A 12,251-nucleotide genomic window follows, 5' to 3' on the forward strand; every position below is an offset into this window, starting at 1 on the left:
AAATGTCTGCAGAGTACCGAGCTTATCGGAACCTGAGGGAAATCTAAATTAAATCTTACCGGTGAATGGGATCAGCCTTCGCATTATCTCTTGTCATTCTCAACTATTGCAGTTAGTTATTGGGAAGTAAAGGCACATTTGTGAAAGGAACGTGCAGGTACTATATTTTAACCCAAAGAGCAGCTGGAGAGATGATTTCAGGGTTATCAGCCAGGAACTGGAGAGTTTTGAAGTAACAGTGACTACCTGGTGAAGCGCACATCCATCATCAGAACAACAGTTTTTCTAATATATGTTGTCTGTATAATAATTGTTTGTATATCTGGAGTTTTGTAACAAAAATAATTTCCCACTGGGACTATTAAAGTATTTCTGATTCTGATTAATAATTGATAAGTTGCTTAGTTTAGAGGTAGAAGGTATAACAGATCATGTGGGATGCTGCTGTACTACACCTTTCACGAGGAGCATTGGTTACTAGCTAAACCAGCTCAAAGGTGTGCATGTTTACATTCGATACTAAAGCAGGAGCATTAGAGACGTTTTTTCTTAATAGTGGCTTAAAACAATTATTTGATTATCAAAATAGTTGGCAATTAATTTAATAGTTCTGTAGTAGTCTAAGCGATCAATCAACTAACTAAAAGCACGCCCTACCGTGAGGGGCTCTTTGGATCTAATTACATACAGCACTTTTTGAACAGTTACTCATCTGAAAATTAAAACATGTGATTTGACAAACAAGAAATTATGAGTGACTCGTACCACCCAGAGTTCATTTTGACGGCCATTTTAAATTTAGTCATAGTCTTTTAGATGGTAATGCAAATGGCAAGTCATTAAACAAACTCTTATTTTTAAAAAAATTTTAAATGCAATGAATGTCTGGTTATCATAGTGAGACACAATATATGCAAAAAATCCTATATTTCAATGCATTGCTAATTTTCTTAAACCAAAACATATTATTGATCAAATAAATGTGTCTTCATGAATAAAACAATAAAGTCCCTTTCTGTTAAAGTTACTGTAGATCACTGTGTCATTTTACAAAACACTAATTTTACAGAGTAAACTAATGGACAGAATGCACTGGACTATCAAGCAACGCTCGTCAGGGTTGAAATTAGTTTGGGTACATTGCTTTTGACTCTCTTGCCGATGACGCAGCTGAACTTTTATTTGGACGCCCGTTTATATTTATTCCTGTCGTGCGCGGTGAACAAAGAACAGCTGCACATGAAGTTTAAATGAGTTATATAAAACGAGACTTCCTTATTTCACTACAAAACTTCAATAAATATGTTATTGTAGCTCACCAGGCCCGATAAGAGGAGGCTCGGAGGAAATGAGTGTCACTGTCCGTGTTCCTGACTGTGTGTGTGTTGCAGGTTTGGGCAGACGGCGGCCCTTTGAAGTGATGGCGCTGCTTAGGAGTCCGCAGTGCACGAGACATATACCTGTTTTTTCAGATGTTTTTCCATTCATATTTTACAGCCTGTTGCACACAATCTATGAATAAGTGAGAACAGAGAGTGTCATTGAGACGTGATAGTCTGACGCTTGTGTGCTGTTAGGACATGGATGGAGACCAATCTCTTTTTTTTTTAAATAAAATAAGTATTTAGAATTAAGTAATTCAGCAGCTGTTATCAAATTTCTGGAGTGGCACACCTCAACTGCTTGATGCATGTATAGGGAAAACACTATAATCATTGCAGCTCTGTTTCCTTCACGTATCCTACAATGGTGGAGCAACGCTGACAGGCTGCCTTTGTCTTGTAAACACAGCTCCCTCTCTGTCGGTGTTGTAGCAGAAAATGCAGACATGTCTTCCAGCTCCGGTGTTTCATTTACACTTGCCATAGTGTGACTGACTCACACACAGATTTAGCTTGTTGTTCTCAGTGTGGCTAACATTACCTGTATCAATCTACATACCATGTATTCTGCACTGGACCGTTTGTTAGCAGTCTAATATTTACCCATTACGTTCTAGCCACTACAGAAGTCTTTCCATACGCTTAACCAAGTTTAGTTTGGTTTAGAAAAGAGGCGCTTGTAGTGATGAGCCAACAGAGATTTATCACCTGTATCTGCAGCTCTCCTCAGCTTTAGTGGAGCAAAGATTTGCAAGCAGAGAATAATAGATGAAGGATGGCAACAAACCATGGCTTCTTATTATCATGAAAAAAGCATTCCATACTGTATTGAGAATTGTAAACCCCTCCTTCAACCGACACACACACACACACACACACATACACACACACACACACACACACACACACACACACACACACACACACACACACACACACACACACACACACACACACACACACACACACACACACACACACACACACACACACACAAACACACACACACACTACTCTGAGAGAAAGTTACCCTCATATAGATGCATGCCGTTGCAGAATTTGCATCTGAATGCCAACTTTTGTTGGTAAATTCAAGAGTCCTTGGAGATTTTGCACATTCAGTTCAGAGCTAGGCAGGGCAATGGGAACAAAGTCACACGTTAGCAAAGCCCTGCCAGCCTCAATTATGACCAAAGGGATTGGCTTGATAGTGTTGCAGCGGGCCACATTCAGCGCTAGATGTGTCTATTTAAACTTTCCTGGCCACTTCCTTAATGTTTCCCAGCACTAGAATCCAGTGAATGGCAGATTCCTGCATCGAGAATGACGCAGAAGAAATTCTGAGGTTCTCTGCTACCGTATTCGGTTTTATTCCGTCCTATTTCATAAGGAAGATTTGGTCTGTGAGTTTAGTCTCAAAAATCCATCTGCAATGGAAGTGCTCAGGCTTTGTTCTCTCCAGACTGTGTGCCTAGAGGTTCTTTCCCTTTCTCAAATTGTCTCTGCCTTTTTCTCTCCATCTCTCTCAGAACATTGCTGATAGAGAATCCAGGAGTCTGGCTTGAAGCTTGTGGTCCCTCTCCTCCATATTTCATATGCATTATGAGACACAGCTGATTAAATTGCAAGTGTACGCCATGACTCGTCCTCCTCCAATATGTAATAAATGTCTGTTTTTTTCCACGGTTTTCTCATATTCTGCCTGTGTTTGGTGCCTTCTCAGGGGGCTGCAGATTGGATGAATCAGACTTTATGCCTGTTTCAAAGCCCAAGGTGTTTTATTTATAGGGCAAAAGTACATTAACGCCTCTGCAAAGTCTTTGGGAGATTTATCAGGCACTCTCTCAGCTTCCTCACTGCCTCACTTGAACTGTGAAACTAAAAGTACGGACGCATGTTGTTGAGAAGTGTAACATATCTGTCTGTCGATCTGGTGTGTGTTTTCATCTTTCCACTCTTGCCACCGTCTTACCATCATGCCCATGCTGTGACATGGCCAGCTCTGTTGTCCCGGCATTTATAATTCAGTCTTATCAATAAAAGATGGACAACATTAAGTTTTTATCTGGTGATGCAGTGCTGCTGTCTCTTAGAGCCTCTTTACAAGCGAATGACTGGAGAGCAAAACTTTCCTTCTCTGTTCTGACTTCCAGGCATCACTTGGCATTAGTATAACCTTAGGTGATCCTTCTTCCTTAAACATGCTTTTAGAAGCTTGTTCCCTGTGATCTCATATTCTGCTAGCTTACTCCCCAGCCCTTCCTCTCTGAGCCCCTAGCCTTTAATGAGTTTTGCTGAGAGTTATATTTACTCATGTTGTCTCGTGCTTTTGTCTAAATGGCAAAAATCCCTCTTTCATTCTGTGTTGCCGGGCTGAATCAGCATTGTCGTCTCGCAGCTCACTAAGTGGAAAGAGCTGATGTGGGCAGAGCTCGTTCAGGACAACAAGCTCTAAATCATCCCAGTTTACAGAAACAACATGGCCTGCATTGCATTATGATTACGTACAAACCAACACTTGACGACGACTTGACTAGGTACTGCTATTTTCTAACGGTTGCCCGACTCTGTTTTTCCACACATCTTCAAGATATAATGGCTTCTGTCTGTTTGGACATTATGGTTTCCTCCTTTTTTGTTGTGGTTTCATGTAGCATCTGCCACCTGGAGAGATAAACAATACGGGTAGATAAAAGAGAGAGGGGGAGAGCAAACTGGAAAGACAGGACTGTATGTGTCAGTTGGAGCTGATAAAAGCCTGAGAATCCAATTAGTCCTTAGAATCAGGGGGAAGGAGGAGGCCTCATGGGAGTAATGTCAGAAAATATCCACCACCGTAGCATGTCAATAACAGAACAGTAATAAACTTGGTTATTGATAGTTCTCTGTGTAAAATGGAGCTGGATGTTTTCTTGTAAATCTGGGCTATATTTGGTTCTCTTCCCGTAAGGGTTTTGTCCACATCAGCTTTTTGAACAGATAAACAACTATCAAAGGGAAGTGCTGTACCTTCCACACCGCAAATCACTTTAAAAGATGAGCCACTGGCAGTCTTAATTTGAGAACACTGAATCTATACTTTATTCACTGTCGATGTCCTGGAATCCATTTTAGTGACGGCGTATCCACTGCTGGCTGCAGACAGAGCTAGTTAAATGTGTCGGTCTTTCACCAGGTTTTTTTTTTCTTTTCTTCTTCTTGTGGATCTCCTCATTGCTCGCGTCTTGTTTTCATGCCAAGCCAGAAATGGAATGGGGATGCAGGCACTGCCAGGCAGAGAGAAAGGAGCAAGGACAAACAGCACAGCGCCCTGGGTCAGAGCTCATGTATTCCTCCAGGGAAGAACCACATGTCCTGGGAGTAGGAAACCAGAGCAAACACAGCTGCTGTTGCACAGATATGTTTGTGTGTGTGTGTGTGTGTGTGTGGGTGTGTGGGTGTGTATGCATGCACGTATTCACATGAATTTGGTGTGTATTCACTTGTGTAGGTGTGTGCGTTTTGTAAAAAGCGAGACCACTGAGGAGGACGGACGACGTGTGGGTGTTTGCAAAGACGTTAATGAGCACAATCTGGACAACAGCATAGATCAGTGAGGAACAGGGAGCTTTGTGTTAGATAGAGGAAGTGCAAGGTTTTTTTGCAACTGTAATCATCCATTCCTTTAAATGTTTAATACATTTTAGATGTTTTGCTTTGGAGGGCTTCATCTTGTCTGTCTTAGTGCATCAGTGGTATACGTGTGCACTAAGGCGCGGTTTCACATGTCTAACTGTTCATTTGTTCCTGCTTATCCCCATGTCAGACTGTATTCCAGTCGTGCTGTTGTTAAGGAGGAGATGTAGTCCCAGCAGAGAGAGGTTGTGATTGTGTTGTTGTCATTGTCTTCATCGTCTGGCCACATATTCCTTGTGGACACACATGCCCAAAGCCCCACCCTTACCTTCCTGACAGTGGCACGTCTCAGTGGGCCCACTGATGCTGCTGCTTATAAAATGTGTTTATGATTATGCTGCTCTGATCATTGCCTCATTTCCACTGCGTGGTTCAGTTCTGTTCAGCTCGACACGATTCAACTCACTTTACCAGGTGCTTTTCTCTGTTTTGTTTTCCACTGCCAATAGTACCCCCTTAATGTAGGAGGGATTCTTTGCATCAGAGATTTGACATTGTATTTGATGTGACACAGCACATATTTCACACTCGCTGGATTCATCAGGAACCAAACAGAGAGACGTCCGTCAATTAAACATTTAGTGTACAACATCATTTTGCGAACTTATATCTTTTTTTAAAATCTGGGCTGAGTGATTTAAAAAAATTGCGGTTGCTCTTGACGGTAGCTTATTTAGCCTACTTCTATTTCAAAGTAAATGATTTAATATATTTAATTTAATAGTCATTGCTTCAGAATTACACACATTTCTAAGAAAGGTTCTCACTTTATATGCTTAGATTGGATATGCTGTGAACATGGTTGAACAGTATAAATATACAGTAAATAGCAACAATGCTTTTGTTTCTTTGCATTGTTTGCTATAGATCCTTTGCTATTAAAGTAATGTGTTCCTGGAGTTTACAGTCACCATGGTAAACTCTTGGGAATATACTGTTAATGAAGAAGAGTTATTAAAGAACTAATACGATTGTAGTGTATTTCTGGAGAACTGCATGTAGAGATTAATAATTGAAAATATCCATTTAACACATGAGGGGCTCAAATATTAAACCTATACAAGGAGATCAGAATTTGCAATTTTCTGCACATTGAGGCAGTTTGCTTTTATTGACCTTGATAATATTGCCACATTAATATTAACTGCTTTTTTCACAGATCATTTTATTTTTTTCTGTTCCACACTATGTGTTGACTAGGTGTAATTCGAAGTCAGTGTTTTCTCATCTTTAGAACTTAAGTATTGCTCTCGCTTCACATTGTCACTCTGCTCATTGACCCCTGCTGTCATTTTCCTCCTCTTCTGTCTCTCTCCTTCACCTCTGGCCCCCATACCTCATCCGACCGCACCTCCCCACATCCCGCATATCCACCCCAACCCTCTCAGGGGGAGGTGAGTCCTGAGCTGGCCCTGGGCCCAGGCCCATTAGCCCCAGCCTGGCAGCCATGTGCTCATCACCAGAGATCATTACACCCAGCCAATGACACCACTCTAATGCATCATTAATGATTGATTAACGAGCTGAGCTCAGCCCAAACGCGTGCATTTGTACGGAAGAGCACCCTGTAATGGCAGTGCAAGGCTTTCACTTGCTATTTTTCACGGTGTTTTGTGTGTGTGTGTGTGTGTGTGTGTGTGTGTGTGTGTGTGTGTGTGTGTGTGTGTGTGTGTGTGTGTGTGTGTGTGTGTGTGTGTGTGTGTGTGTTATGCTTATCAGTCTCCCTCTGTGTCCTGTCTCTCAGGTTGAGTGAGGGTGCTGCAGACTCCTGTGTGAAACGTTAGACTGAGGAGGTGACTGCAGGGTAGCGTGATGGCAGGGCGGGGGCTCTCCACCCCTCTCCCTCTTCTTCTCCTTTTTGTCCTGTTGGGACTTCTTCCTGAGGCCCAGGGCTCTGGCTACCTGTCTGGATATCGCCTCAGGTCTCGCCTGCAGAGGGACCGCCACTTCCGCAACGTCCGCCCCAACATCATCCTTATCCTCACTGATGATCAGGACATAGAACTGGGTAAGACATTTCCCTCCGTTAATCCTTTCCTCTGTGTGTGTCTACTGAGTGTTTGTGCATCTGTCTGTCTCTGTTTGCTTTACGTCCATGTCCCATGGGTGAGGGTATTCTCTCCATGTGTATCCAACAGCATCAGCAAGGGAAAGTCAGTCTAATGCTGCCGCTTGGCACCATAACAACTGGCCCACTCAAAGTCATGTGCTCCCTTTGCCAGCTCCTCCAATGCTGGCATGAAATGAGGGCGGCCTATGGCTTCCATTGTCTGGGTGCCAAACCCTGGCCATCTCCCTTCCCGCTTAAGTCCTTTAGCGGCGTATTGGACTTGAGTGGATGCATAATGGCCTCTGTGACATCTTTTGTCCTCCTGTGATCGCTCGTGAGAAGACTCCCATTGAAAAGCAGGAATTTATGGTCAAGCATCTGTTTTCCCAAACAATCACCATCAGCCTGAAAAGCTTTTAGTACACAGGAATCCAAATGGGTTACACTTTACCAAAAAGATTTATTCCCTCATTTACTTTCTCTAGTTCTTTTTCTCTTACAATGTCTGTTATGGTTTTTGCTCTTTACCCCTCGTGCCCTATATTTATATTTGTCACTCTGTTTTCCTCAGTTTCTTACTCTTTTTCTTCTCCGGCTGCTTTATACCCCCCCCCCCCCCCCTTTCATTTCACTCCTTGGCCTTTGAATCTCCTCTCACCCTCCTTACCCTTCTAACACCCCCCCATCCCCCCTTCATCGCCCTTTTTTCTCCCAGGCTCAATGCAGGCGATGAACAAAACTCGGCACATCATGGAGAAGGGCGGCACGCATTTCTCCAACGCTTTCTCCACCACGCCCATGTGCTGCCCGTCTCGCTCAACCATCCTAACGGGGAAGTACGTGCACAACCACCACACCTACACCAACAACGAAAACTGCTCCTCGCCCTCGTGGCAGGCCCACCACGAGCCGCACACCTTCGCTGTACATCTCAACAACTCTGGCTACAGGACAGGTGTGAGCTTCATTTCTGTACGAATGGTAGCATCAAGGTAGATTGAAGCATGTTCTTTCATAGATACACTGAGTTTGATGACCTAAATTAACATACTGCTCTCCTGTTCTGCATTCAGCTTTCTTTGGAAAGTATCTTAATGAGTACAATGGCTCCTATGTGCCCCCTGGCTGGAAGGAATGGGTAGCATTGGTGAAGAACTCACGCTTCTACAACTACACCCTCTGCAGGAACGGAGTAAGAGAGAAGCACAGCAGTGACTACTCAAAGGTATTTAAACACTCCACCCGAGAGATATCACCCCTACCTTCACATAATGATTGCCTGTCTGCATGAAAGGAAAAGTCAATTAAAGTATTTCTAGATTGCTTTGACATATTTTAGTATTACATTTTAAGCAGTAAACATATGTTACTCATAATTATATTTTATAAATGACAATTGTCTTTGTACAATTACTTTTTCCATGTGTTAACCTTTTCACACATGCACTGAAAACCTGAAAGTATCTCAACATTACCAGGTGGGGCTGTATGTGGGAACGCAAATGTGGGAACGCAAATGTCAGAACGTCAAACAGAGTTTACTCTTCCCGCTCCCTAGTACAACCCTGTTTCCAAAGGTTGTGACGCTGTATCAAATGTCAATGGAAACGTGATGATTTGAAAAACACTTAAACCCACATATGTTTCATAATGATGAAACCGAGAAATGTCATTGTTTTTTGAAAATCATTTTGAATTTGATGCCAGCAACACATTTCAAAAAAGTTGGGCTAGTGGCTGTAATAGTTGTGAAATGCTAAAAGTAAACTATGACGCAAAATACAACAAAGGAGACCTCAAACTGTTAAGCAGCTGCAATCCTATATAAAGCAAGAATAGGAAAGGAGTCCACTTTCTAAATGACCAAAATTGGTCTCCTCCTTCCCAAACACTTACAAAGGTGTTAGAAGAAGAGGTGAGGCAACAGACTGGGAAACATGACCCTGACACAACTGTTTCGAAATGTGTTTCTGGCATCAAATTCTTAATGAGGATATAACTTTAAAAAACAACTTCATCATCATTTGAAATGTTGTCTTTGTGCTATTGTCAGTTAGATATGGGTCTGCAATGATTTGCACGTCACAACTTTTTGGGAAACGGGGTTGTACAAAGACAGTTTACTCTCACAGTGACACTGTAAGAAAACAAACCTCTGACTGTGAAGAAAGAGGGTGATTTACACAAAGTCAGCAACAAAAATGTCTGACTGGAGAGATTAAATTTGGTAACTTCTGTCAGTAAGGGCCGACTCTAAAATCACCAGACAAACTCAAGGAACCGCAAGAGACTTGGTTGTTTTTGACCAGATTAGGAGCCAGCTCGGTGTGGTGTTATCTCCGTCATGTACTCCCTCCTGCATGCCTTACGCAGGTAAATTAATGTAAACCCCTTTGCGATTGCTAACGCACGTTGGTTATATTGTACAGATTCCACTGCGGCTTTTATGAATGTGTTCTAAATAGAAAACCTTGGTGGCACCCATGCAACCTTTTGGCTGTTAGAGATCTGACAGCGAGCATGTCAGAGGCATCTCTAAGTCTTTAACTTGTCACTTTGTAATGCATTTCCCTTCAACACTGGTAGATGGTGGGGCTTGGGAATCTTTTTGACACATACTAGGTCAGTAATGGGCACTGACCCAGCATAGAACTAAAGGCTTTACCATCTGCTCCTTTTCACCCTTTGTCACTCACTGAGTACCTGATCGAAAATGTCTACTTGCTCCACAGGACTACCTGACAGACGTCATTACCAATGACAGTATCAACTACTTCCGTATGTCTAAGAAGATGTACCCTCACCGTCCTGTCATGATGGTCCTGAGCCACGTTGCTCCACACGGTCCAGAAGACTCCGCCCCGCAGTACAGCACCGCCTTCCCCAACGCATCACAGCACATGTAAGAAAACATGATCTATGGTATATGATCAACCAAGCTGTGAACTCCAGATTGTGATTGAGATACTCCTCTAGTCTGAACTGGACTGGCTTTGCCCATTTAACGTGTACTGATGTGTTTTTTGTTGGGCAAAGAGGAAAAACACATATTTTCATGCATCCACAGCTATTTGCTTGCGTATGAGTCATCCACGCGTTCACGCTTCCTTTCATTTGACCCAGAATGACACAAATTCCATAATCTCAGCCCGATCTTATCTTCCTCTGCCTGCCTCTGTGTGCTCTCGGCAGCTGAGCCCCGCTCCACACACAGCCGGTGTTTTGCTCCAGTTTATTTGGCTCATGTGTTGTTCACATTAGTGTTACCATTGTAATGAGCCCTGCTAATTTGTACCATTTTGTCAGCGGTGATCAAAGAGAAGCATGAATGATGTGCATTTAATGCATAGGTAATGGTTTAGTAACGGAAACACACAAACACACCCACACACGCACACACACACACACACACACACACACACACACACACACACACACACACAAACAAACACACTCACTTTTCAGCCTTTGTCTTCCTGACCCTCCATGCTCCTTACTGACTGTCTAGTGCTGCTGGCTAATGGCAGGTCTGATATTTGCCTCCAGAGACAGATCCAAGGCCAGTAATGAGACTGCAGTTTCTTCCCCCTCCCTCCAACCCCCTCACACCCTTCTCCTGCTTCATCTAATCCCTCCTGCATCATTAACCTGTGCCACACAGACTTTACACACAGAATATTCTGAAAATTCAGCCCCAGTGTCTTTGTACAAACTTTTAATTGCTCTTTCTCCATAAATTTGCTCTCCCTTGGGTGATGTTTTCTGAGAGCGCTTCTCTGGCTATTTTTCTCACTCCATCCCCCTCCGCCCTTATCAACCAAATGAAGAGAGGGAGGCAGTAAAAGTCCAGCACTCCTCTGGTGATAAACCTTCTTCTCACCTTGGCTCCTTGCAGACACATCTCCACACTACATTAGAGTTGCCACCACGGACCGTGCTGTGAGACATTAGCATTTCTTTAAAGTCAAATCGATCCAATTTAAGCGTTAAATATATTTTCTTCGAGGATCCCATTAGCTATTTAACGGTGTTTATCCTCAAATAATTAAAGTTCCATATGGCTTGGAGTTAATTATTGATCGAACTTTGCTCACTGTGTACAGTCCTATTGATTGCAGTGCTTTGCATTTTACATGGTTTATGTAACCTCCAGTTTAGCATTACATAAACTTTTTCCTTGCTACTTTGGAAAGAAAAGGATAGGAGACATCAGCAGAGTCAGGCAGAGACAGAATATTGATGTGAATGCACAATGTAACTACAAACAGTGGTACAATGTATATTATCAAATTTACAGCTATAGGACAAAAAGAACCACGTGTGGGAAAGAGTGAGAGAAAAAGTGAGCGACATATTCTGGGATGAGTGCCTTTTGTAGCTTAGCTTGATGTTTTTTGTCATCTACCTCTTTCAGAACTCCTAGCTACAACCATGCCCCTAACCTCGACAAACACTGGATCCTACGCTACACTGGAGCTATGAAGCCCGTCCACATGCAGTTCACCAACATGCTGCAGCGCAGGAGGATGCAGACCCTGCTGTCTGTGGATGACAGTGTAGAGAAGGTAGGCGAACATGCAGGCAGATAAACGTATGCTTAAACAGAAACATACACACTTAAACACTAAAAGGACACATACACACACACACATTTCATCTGACAGTCTCAAGTCCTGAGAGATCTGTGCTTGTTCTGAGTGGGACTGCATAATGTATTCACTGACACACTTGGTAAATTGTGGTAAATTGTTCAATGTCTTTTCCTTGGAAACTGGCACAGAAGACTTGAGCTATCAAACAGTGTCACTTTTTACACAGTGTGAGTGTTCAATGAATTATATCCTCCTCCATAGGTGCACAACATGTTGGCGGAGATAGGGGAACTGGACAACACCTACCTCATTTACACCTCAGACCACGGCTACCATATCGGCCAGTTTGGTCTGGTCAAGGGCAAATCAATGCCGTATGAGTTTGATATCCGTGTTCCTTTCTACGTACGAGGACCTAATGTGGAGCAAGGTGCCATGTGAGTGACACAGTTACTTTTCTGTAATTCATTCAGTATTGCCATGTATAGATGTTGTCTTCCAATATTATATATGTGAGATTAACGATATTGTTATAATTTTTTCTGCCAAATT

At 42.7% G+C, this 12,251-nt stretch overlaps 1 protein-coding gene across 1 annotated transcript in view; it reads left to right on the top strand.

Moving 5' to 3' along the window:
• sulf2a (sulfatase 2a) overlaps positions 1-12,251 on the top strand; it is a 35,001-nt gene that overhangs the window by 17,845 nt on the left and 4,905 nt on the right. The window contains exons 2-7 of the mRNA XM_083939512.1: positions 6,802-7,065; positions 7,823-8,062; positions 8,181-8,332; positions 9,840-10,009; positions 11,522-11,672; positions 11,961-12,136. Coding sequence (XP_083795638.1) covers positions 6,870-7,065; positions 7,823-8,062; positions 8,181-8,332; positions 9,840-10,009; positions 11,522-11,672; positions 11,961-12,136 — 1,085 coding nt within the window. The 5' untranslated portion in view covers positions 6,802-6,869. The remainder of the gene's footprint in view (positions 1-6,801; positions 7,066-7,822; positions 8,063-8,180; positions 8,333-9,839; positions 10,010-11,521; positions 11,673-11,960; positions 12,137-12,251) is intronic.

This window comes from Echiichthys vipera, assembly GCF_963691815.1.
Source record: "Echiichthys vipera genome assembly, chromosome: X".
Classification (NCBI taxonomy): Eukaryota; Metazoa; Chordata; class Actinopteri; order Perciformes; family Trachinidae; genus Echiichthys; species Echiichthys vipera.